General features: G+C 45.5%; 1 protein-coding gene across 1 annotated transcript; it reads left to right on the top strand.

The window, feature by feature from the left end:
- The first annotated feature begins 9,498 nt into the window (after nucleotides 1-9,498).
- Nucleotides 9,499-10,182, top strand: bhlhe23 (basic helix-loop-helix family, member e23). Its single transcript, XM_071518486.1, has one exon. It carries the CDS (start codon nucleotides 9,499-9,501, stop codon nucleotides 10,180-10,182), a length of 684 nt encoding a protein of 227 aa, XP_071374587.1.
- Nucleotides 10,183-10,443: the final 261 nt, after the last annotated feature.

Below are 10,443 nucleotides of genomic sequence, written 5' to 3'. Positions count from 1 at the left end.
GTGTGTGTGTGTTGGAGAAAGAAAGAGAGAGAAGAGGGAGAACAAGAGGGAGAGAGAGAAAGAGGGAAGGAGAGGTGTGATATCATCAATTAAATAACCCTCCCACACAGCATCTGGTGCTCTCTCTCAGGCCGTCTGTCTCTTTCCCTACCATCACACACTGATTTTCTGCTTCTCTGTTTCTTTTTCCCTCAATCTATCATTCGGTATCCTCCTGTATCCCTTTGTTTCTCAGTCTGACCAAGCTGGTTAGTCCTGGTCACAGAGTGCAGCTTCGCCCCTCTGACCCTCTGAGCTTTGCATCTCCGATTCGCCCCAAACATACTTGCTTCTCTCCGATTGTGGTTAGCTTGACACAGCGTGTGAACGCAGGAGGGGAAATGGGGGGGAAACAGGAGGAGAGAGTGAATGAAACCAAGTGAAAGAGAGTGTCTGGAGGGAGCCCACTGACCGCACGTTAACCAGGCAGATGTGCACACTCTCATTATGTTGCTAATTAATTCCCAACTCATTCTGTTAACCGCACTACCTTGGTTTGGGCTTACTGCGTGATTCAATAAGGCCCTTCTCTATGCTAATGAGGACTGTCCTCTCTTCAGGTTGAGGTAAGCCGTGTGTGTGTGTGTGTGTGTGTGTGTGCATGTGTGTGTGTGTGTGTGTGTTGGGATTGGGATATGTGTTACAGGGGAAGAGGCGTAAAAGGTATGAGGCTCCCGAAAGTATCAGTATCAGCTAGTTTCTATTTTTCTGCATTATACTTTCTAACTCTCTCTTCCTCTCTCTGATAGTGCAATAGTGCTGATTTGTGTGTATTGTGGAAAGACTAATGTGAGATCGAATAGATGAAGAAAGCTTTTATATTAATAGGCAGAATCCAATTATAGGTTTGTGTGAACCGAGCTAGCTGGGAAAATGAATTAGCATTTTAACATTTTGGTTTGATGTTAGATTCCAAGATGAGAGGGAAGGAGGGGAAACTCTGAAATGAGAAAAAGGAGGAATTATAGATATGTGATTCGGTGTGAATGGACCGAATCAGTCGCTGGTGTCAGGATGTTCCAAGTTAAAAAGTGATGAATGGAAAGTAGAGATGTAACACATAGGGTTAGACACAGCGTAAAAGAAACTATACACATTTACAAGACGTTCTTTTGTTATTAAAGCTACTATAATGCAACAGAAACGCGTGTGTGTGTATGTGTGTGTGTGTGTGCGTGTATTTTCATGTTCGTGTGTGTATGTGCGCGTGTCGTGTGTGTTAACATGGAACAGCATCTCTCTTTAGTGAACAGTTTTATGTGCCCGATTTTGGAATCTAGGTCAGAGTGGTGAATTAGGTAGAAACAATCTGCATCACTCTGCATGGCTACAGTGAGGTCCTCCAATGAGGATTCATGTACATGCGCTTTCACAAGCGCACCCAAACACACACAACACCCACGCACGCAGACACACACACACGAACACACACACACACACACACACACACACACACACACACACACACACACACACATCACTCAATCAACCCCTGACAAATATAATCCAATTTTAGATATGAGCATTAGCATCTCACAATACTCAAAGATTTGAGAGAGGAAATATTAACATGAATTTCTATTAGGCCTGCTGACAAAAAATGATAAGTGTGCCTTCGACAAATGAGGGCAGTTTTTTTCAGATAGTAGTTCAGTTAGGAAGAATGATGAGTGTGACACCAGTGTGTGGGAAAGAGTGGGATTTGATGGAGTCTGCGCTTTGTTGTAGAAACACTCTTGGTTAATGATATGCCTCTCTCATCCAGCCCAACTCTCAGCTCCCCTCCCATTCTGCGAGTGAGGAGAGCTAACGAGGGAGCAGACAGCCCAAACTTCACACACAGAAAGAGGGAGAGAGAGAGAGAGATAGAGAGAGAGAGAGAGAGAGAGAGAGAGAGAGAGAGAGGAATCAGCACAACGCATGATCTCAGTCTTCACTCAGAGAAAAGTTTCTCCTCTCTCTCTCTCTCTATGTCTCCTTTCTCTCCGTCTGTTTTCCAACAGTCTTCAGATGCTTGTTCAAACTTTCTGCCGCTAATACGCCTACTGATCAAGTAGGGGACAGCTGCACTTGTCTAACTCAAACGTTGGAGGACTCTCTGGAAACAAGTCCAATTTGAATGCAGCATACAAACAAAACCGGTGCGAGTGTGTGTGAGAGTGAATCTGAGTGTAGCTCAAGGCAGGAACAGCAGTGGGGTGACGGAGATACTTTGAGCCTATGACTCATATGTAACTATGAGGACTTCTGCTTTGAGAACGTGTCTGTTGCTATGCGTGTTTCTGTGTGCGCATGTGCCTGCATGTGCTCGAGCGTGTGTGTGTGTGTGTGTGTGTGTGTGCGTGCGTGTGCTTGTGTTTGCGTGTGCATACATGTATTCATGCGTGTACGTGTGACTCAGTGGGACAGAGGCTCGTCCCCCCTCCAGAGGACCATGCTCTGATGGATGTTAATGTGGACTGACGCAGGGGTGTCCCCCGAGGGAGGGAACACGGCCAGCGAGGGAGCGGGAGGAGAGGGAGGAAGGGGGGGGGGGGGGGGGGGGGGGGGCACTCACTCCTCTAATCCGCTCCCTTCTTCACAGAGCCGGAGCGGGGAAGAGGCACTGAACCGCCCAATGAATAAATAAAAGCCTCAGCCCCCCCACCCACCCACCCGCCTTCCCATCCTCTCCCCTCCCCTCCCCTCCCCTCCCCTCCAGCCCGGAGCCCTGCACAGGAGCACTTAAAAGCATTTTAACAAGAGAGTCACTTCATTAAATATGGACTTCCTGTCCGCAAAAACCCTAGAAGGAAAACTCTGGGTGACTTTTCACATTGTGAGATATGGGGAAGGGTGCGGGTCGGGGGGGCGGAGGGAGGGGGGGCATGGGAGATGGAGGCAGAAAGAGAAACTATTGCGCAGAGAGACAAAGGGAGAGAAATATAAGAGGAGCTGGAAGAAGGATAAGCAGGGAAAGATAAGAGATAAGAAGTGAGGTGGAAATCAACAAGAGCCTGTCAAATCTCTCCTCAGTCACGCGGAGCGCACCTCAGGTCATCGGTTCCTGCATCCATAGCATGTCTTTTTTTGGGTTTCTTTTGTGCTGAGTTATCTATCTGCAAAGCCCTAACAGAAAACAAGTGTCATTAAATCGTTAAACAGAGGAAGTAGAGGCAGAAGAAGAAGAAGAAGAAGAAGAAGAGGAAGAAGGAGAGGAGTAGGAGTTGGCAGCTGTGGGAAGAAGAGAAGGAATCGGCATGAGATATTGCCATGAGATCATAGCAATAATATCACATTCAAAATTCAAAGGCTTGAAATCTGATTGGCAACAAAGAGCATTTCAGAAATTTGAAATCATGGAAAATGTTCGAGCCTGATCTCTGATAGCTTGCTTTGTGTTTTTCAAAGCCTTTACCAGGATGGCATTGACTGCCTCCATTGAGCAGCGTTGAATGTTAAAGAAACCATTTGTTATCTTCAGTTGTGTTTGTGTTCTAACAGAAAGTGTCAAGAATATGTATCACCTCTAAACCCTTATCACCGTGTCAATTATGTGTGTCAATTATGCCATATAGTGTAGTTTAATTTTAGTCTCTTGTTCTAACTCCCCATCTCTTGTGCGTGCGTATGCCCTTGCCCATGCACTTTTTTCTGTTAGAATGATGCTTTTTTCCTTCTAGAAAAGCAAACCAAGTAGCCTCCTACCTCCTGATCAACAGAAAAATTGTCCAACAGACCAATACCACCTGACCAATAGAGCTCTCCAGTTCTCCTGACATGACACCAGTACAAACACAGGAGTCTCTACTGCTGCAGAGATTCACCTCACAGACCTGAGACCACAACACGCACTTTTGAAATTGTTCTTGTGTTTGTAGCACCCGTGTGAACATTGCACAAAGACTCGGAGGCAGAGCAGGGCTGCGGCACCTTTAAGGGGTGCGAATGGGACTCCAAAGTGGGTCAGAGTAAAAATATCTTCAACAATTATTCATGGGACCCCGCCCATCTCCACCATACCCCCACCCTGTGAAAAATCTGCATTGCACTGCAGTGAAGGGAGACTAAAAAGAGAGAGAAAGAGAGAGAGAGAGAGAGGAGGGATGGAGGAGAGAGGGTTGAGGTAAAAGGAGCGAAGAGAAAGTAAAGAGTGGGTACTTTGTTGACTTATGTTGGCTGGGTTTGTGATGAAACGTGGGTGCAATGTGCAATGCGCAAAGTACAATGTGCAACGTGTGCCGCGCAAACACTTTCTTTGATGCTAGATGCTAAATTTTTCCAACACTTGCTCTGCCGTCGTCAGCAAACCTCCCACCAAACACCAACACTACACCCACCAGTGCAATCCACTGCCAGGACCGGCTGAATGAAACATTCACCAACCAGCTCATGTAACTTCTCTGCGTCTTTTGTCTAAGATGAAGCAAAGTCTTTGGACTGGGAAGAGGATTTGGAGAGCAGACTTAAAAGTGAAACCTCTCCGATTGGACAATGCAGGTATATGCTGTCCCGCCACTGGTGACAGCGGTGGGATTTTGGAGACTTTGGGTTGGATGTTGAAGGTTGGATGAGTGTGACGCTTGGGATTGTTTCGTTCTTTTGTGAGCGCTCCTTCAGCGAGCATCATGATTGGAGCAATGAGGAAGAACGAGGGTTCTGATTGGTTGTAGGGGAGAGTGAGATTCCAGTGCAGCAGAAGGGTGTCATGGCTGCCAGATCCCTGTAGGTCTGCACTGTAAATCCACACATTAATCAGAGTCGGCAGGGAGAGATCAAAGGAGCCTGCTCCATCTTTACTCAGAGCAGCACTTTGATGTGTGTGCGTGTGTGTGCATGTGTGCGCCCGTCTGTGTGTGTGTGTGTGTGTGTGTGTGAGGGAGAGAGAGAGAGAGAGAGAGAGAGAGAGAGAGAGAGAGGATGAGTGTGTGAGAGAGAGGGGGAGTGAGTGAGAGAGAGAGAGAGAGAGAGAGAGAGAGAGAGAGAGCAGCTGAAATTTGGGATAGGAGAGACAGCTTGGAGAGAGAAAACGCTCATGTGTGGAGCTTACTAGCAATAACCAGGCTGGTTTTGCTTTGAATACCTCAAGATCAGTTAATGCACGAAAAACATCTACACTGTAACTACAGAATAAAAGCAAAAATCCCAATGCATCCATAGGATCACACAAATTGACACCAATGTAATGATGGTGGCACAGTGTATGCATCTACCGTATTTGTGTGTTTGCATATGTGTGTTTGCACATATGTGTGTGTTTGCGATTTGCATGTCTGTGTGCATGCATGTGTCTATACAGGCATTTGCGTGCATGCGTGCATGCATTGTTCCCGACATGTACGGCAGCCCCACCAAATTCACCGCCATAGAAAAGACTTTCCTGCCTCATGCTGGTCACACACTGTCACTGCAACGCAGCCTGCCTCCCAATGTAGCCTGCAACACACACACACACATACACAGAGCCAGTACCAAATGGTATGCCTCCATTGTATGGCGGCTGAGCCTGCAGTTACCATGGCGACGTGGAGCTGCTGCACAGGCTTTGCAAGCATTATGTATTATTGGGTGGTGTGTTGACACTTCTCCCTTTCTTCCAGTCTCTGTCTATCAGAAGCTTTTAGAGCACAGTCCTTGTGGAAAAAGGTGATGACTTTATGTAGAGTCATCACCTTGGACGCAATGGATTAAAAAATATTTCCTGAACAGTATACTTTTCTTACTCTAGTGTAATAGTACAATAATTCAATAATTGGACAGTTTTTGTTTTTTTAGGCTCTCATACAGCATAAAGATTGAAGCTTTCTTTTCCACATCCTGTGCATTTCACATTTTACGTTTTTTTATTTACTGTGACATGGTGAGATTAGCATGACTAACTAATGAATAGAAATAACTAATTGACCCAACAGACAAAAATAACTGCCATCAAGAGTGACACACTGTGTTATGTTCATGCACTGATATATAGTATATCATACAGGATGTGTTTATGCTGTTTTGCCAACTCATGAGCTTTTCTGCCATCTGCTGGCCAAAGTATGTTCTCCTTTGTGCCCTTAAAATCATTTTGACTGCTCTGTTTTATGAGTCTACAGAACAAGTGTGCAAAAGATAATGTGGTCAATGGTGATCTGGTTTGTCAGAGGTCAACTTACCAGTGTTTAGGATAAAACCCTTTGCTCTTTGCTCTTTGCTCTTTGGCTTTGTAGGGCAGTGTAGATGTTACATCTATGTGTGCCTGATGGCTTTACATTGCATAACAATGTTGCTGAAACCCCACCGCTCTCCACAATGCAGTGTCCATTTGTGTTATCTCTCTCTCTCTCTCTCTCTCTCTCTCTCTCTCTCTCTCTCTCTCTCTCTCTCTCCCTCTCTCTGTCCCACCATATTTTCCTGAAGTGATCAAGGGTAAGGCCCAGTGAGTGAGAAGGCATGACTGGACAGTAATATATGTATGCTTACTCATGGATAATAGCCGAGGGATTCCTAGACTTTGTGTCAAGGGCCCCCAGATACATACGCTCCAGACCATAGACCCCCATTTCATAAAGGTTTTGTCCTGGAAACCCTCATCTGAGAAGTCCGTTGTCTGTCTATACTGACGGTTGGGAGAGTGAAACTTGTGATCAGTATAATTATTCATAGGTCTACACTTTCTCTCACTGGGTGAATGATAAAACAGTGAAAATTAACTTCATTTTGTAGGTGACCCCCAGAACCCTCTGAAGTACCTCTTGTGGTCCCCGGACCCCAGTTTGGAAACCAATGATGTAGAGCATTAGGTGCTATATGTAGGGCGGGAGTAGCAACATCGACTTTGTGACAAGAAGTAACAGGGTTTATGGGAAATGTGGTCTTAATTTTGAATAACACAAGCACTAACAATGCCGTGGGTGTGAGATACACAACACTAACGTAGAGGATACCAGGATGTTATTTGTTTATGGTAATTGTACCAAGGCCAAGCAGTTTAGCAGTAGAGCGCACACCCATAAAAAGGTGCAAACCAACGGTCCACAGTCAGAGTAAGTAATAATGAAGGTTGCACACTTCTCTCCATACGAAAATACTTATTTTAGATCACCAACATGTTTTGGCATTATGCCTTCTTCAGGGTGTCAACTGTACCAAGGCATCACAATTAATTTCATATAATATATATCTATGTTTAAAAATGCTACACGTAGGCTACCACCTTTACATTTTCTATATTTTATATATAATATTATATAGGTTTTTAATATTATATAACATTTCTTCCCTGTTAGTTCTGGACTTGGTGGCATTTTTCAGATTGTCACAGTACACAAATGAGAACCAAAAGCAGGCTGTAAAAACAACCACATTGTAATGAACTAGTTGTTCATGACCTTTTTTGCCCTCATTCCCCAAGTAGACCAGTTTGAAGCCAATACATACATCATCCACAAGGTGGCACTATTATACTGTTTTTGCAATAAAGTTCAAACCAGAATATAAAATCAATGTTTCTTACGTCCTCTGATTATTTAGGATAATGAATGTGAAACTGAGACCACAGAATGGGCTGAATCCATAATTTATGGAAAGACCTGCTGTATGGAAAGTTGGTCACTAAGAGCTTCTTGGACTTCATGATGTAATGCGCCATACCGGACACAGTGTGGCAGCCTCACCATCACTCTTAACTTCATACTGATAGCTGGTGGCATCAGTCACACACCTGTTTCTTAATGGGGTCGAAATAGTCTTCAGGGAAGCCTTTTACTTGAAGGGAAGACTTGCAACTTATTATATTTGCGTTATTTCAGATGAGTGTCTTTAGGCCCTGACAAACAATCACTACAATTCTCTACAGTTTTTATAATATCCTTACAGGGATTTATCATGCGTCTGATATTCAATAGTGAGTTTATAGGGACCTTATCGTACTTTATGGTATATTTATCTCCTATGGTATCACTACAATGTCCCCATAATATTTCTAGGTACTTGAAATGCTTGCTATAATATCCTTCTGAAATGCATTATAGGAATATAGTTCTTTATTCGTAAGGGTTAGGCATATAAAACATTATTTTCACCGAGACAACTGAGGCGCTTTGTTTTTCCCCATGAATGATTAGCCAATAAAGGAGGCTGAACCCAATACCTGCAAAGTTGATTGACTGTAACCTGTCCCTGAGCATTTGGTGCCAATGCTGACACTGCTAATGTGCAAAGTGAACCGCGCTATGGAGCCTCTTCCTTCACTAAGCCCTGTTTCTGGGATCCGTCCAGGACAGGCTATACACAACTGAAATACCACCCAGGGAGTCTCCCTGTCTCTATCACTGTCTTTTTGTTTCTGTCTGTCTGTCTGTCTGTCTGTTGACCTCAAACGCTCCGTCAGTGATAAGGCACTGTTTGAATACATAGATTCCCGAGCAAAAGGTTACAGCCCGGGTCCGTTACTCTGTTTCTCGAGCGACGAGGTGACTTGGCATTTTAGAGGGACCGTCCCGTAACCAGAAGGTCTCAGGTTCAAACCTCACAACAGCCAACCTATCCTGTCAAAGTGTTCTTCAGCAAGACATTGAACCCCTGCATGGTCACTTATTGTGTCTCTGGATAAGGGTGCGAGCTTAATGTTAGAGTGTACACGTGGTGCTGAATAGACAGCGACTATAGGCAGGTGGATACTTTTCATAATAACTGATTACTGCTGCAGTAACGCAGTTACTTACAGAACGCGCCCATTATCCCAGTATTGTCTACTGAATGTGGAATGAAGCTGCACAAAAACTTAGATATTCGCCAGGTGTGAAGCTATAGCTGAAATATTCATAAAATTAAAAAAAAAAATCGTACTTTTTAAGTTGGTTTTATTAAAGTGCATTAGAGGAAGTGACCTCCATGTTTTGTCAGACAGGTTTGAATATAATATAATAGACAATATAATAGAATAATAGACACAGCTGGGCTGTACGTCAGTTTGTGTTGCAATTATCACGATTATGATTGAAATTGGGAGCAGACCTGCGCTCTACCCGAGTTAATTAAAACGCCCCCCTGATTGGACGGGCAGATAATCCCGGCGGGCCTCGTGCTCCTACTAACTCGCGAGTAGGATAGAGCGCGAGTCACAATCTGCCCAAGGCGAGGGAGGGCAAGAAGACGCGCGCGAGGAACCGACGGGGGGACACGAGCGCTCCGGTCTCACCGAACACAATTAGAGAAGTGTTGTTGAACGTGGGCTATGCGCGCAAGGGGGGAGCGCTGTGTACAGAGGAGGTGAATACATGTAGAGGCTCATATTCAGATTCACAGCCTCCTTCTTGAAGAGTCAGTGCATTGAAAGAGGAAAGGAGTGAGGGCAAAGAGGAACTCCTAGAAAACAGGAACTCTTGGAGAGAACTACGTGAGTACAGCCTACAGTCTTCAAAACAAAAAACAGAGAAGAAAAAAAACAGGGACGAGTAGACTTTACTTGTGAGAATTTGTTCTGGAAGAGAGAAAATGAATGCCGGAGAAGAGAACCTGCTGAAGTCCATCAGCAACGACACGCTCCTCGACCTGACGCAGCGCTACGGCCAGTCAGCCTTCGGGTTTGGCGCTGGCCATGGTGCTGGAAGTCCCGGCCGGTACCCGCTCACACCGGCCGCCGACTTCCTCTCCGGGCAGACCGCGAAGTCCAACGAGAGCGGTGGGGAGCAAACGAGCGACGACGATGACGGCTTTGACACGCTGGAGTCCCGGAAGAGGGGCTCGGCGTTTGGGGACGACAAGCCCGGGGGCCCCCTCGCCAAGAAGCCCAAGGAGCAGCGGTCCCTGCGGCTCAGCATCAACGCCCGGGAGAGAAGGAGGATGCACGACCTGAACGACGCGCTGGACGGCCTGCGCTCCGTTATCCCCTACGCCCACAGCCCCTCGGTGAGAAAACTCTCCAAAATAGCCACTCTCCTCCTGGCCAAGAACTATATCCTCATGCAGGCTCAGGCTCTGGAGGAGATGAGGCGGCTGGTGGCGTATCTGAACCAGGGACAGACCATAACTTCACCAATTCCCACCGCCCTGGCGCCCTTTGGACAGGCTGCCGTCTACCCTTTCTCGGGTTCCGCACTCGCAACCTGTGCCGAAAAGTGCACTACTTATTCCGGGACACCGTCGAGTCTCTTCAAACACTGTAACGACAAGCCTTGATTTGGTTTCATTCTCCTACCTGAACTTTTACCTACTGCATCCATGTCGGTCTCTCTCCCACTCTAGTTATTTTAAAAGCATTCTGTGGAAAAAAAGGTTTTTTAGTCTGATGCGTAATCTTAAGCTATGTTTAAATAACTACTGCAATGTTTCATCCAGATTTATCAAACGCTACATAGGAAATAAACTGTTTAGGCCTACTTACGGCAAGATTAGTTTTGGCAACAAGCAAAGTCAAAAACACTGTTTACCCACTGTCAG

This window comes from Centroberyx affinis, unplaced genomic scaffold (assembly GCF_046629955.1).
Source record: "Centroberyx affinis isolate AG114_WGS23_722 - 3 ecotype Tasmania unplaced genomic scaffold, CSIRO-AGI_Caff_v1 ptg000582l_1, whole genome shotgun sequence".
NCBI lineage: Eukaryota > Metazoa > Chordata > Actinopteri > Beryciformes > Berycidae > Centroberyx > Centroberyx affinis.
The sequence above is the reverse complement of the archived record's forward strand: the minus strand, read 5'-3'. Positions and strand labels throughout refer to the sequence as shown.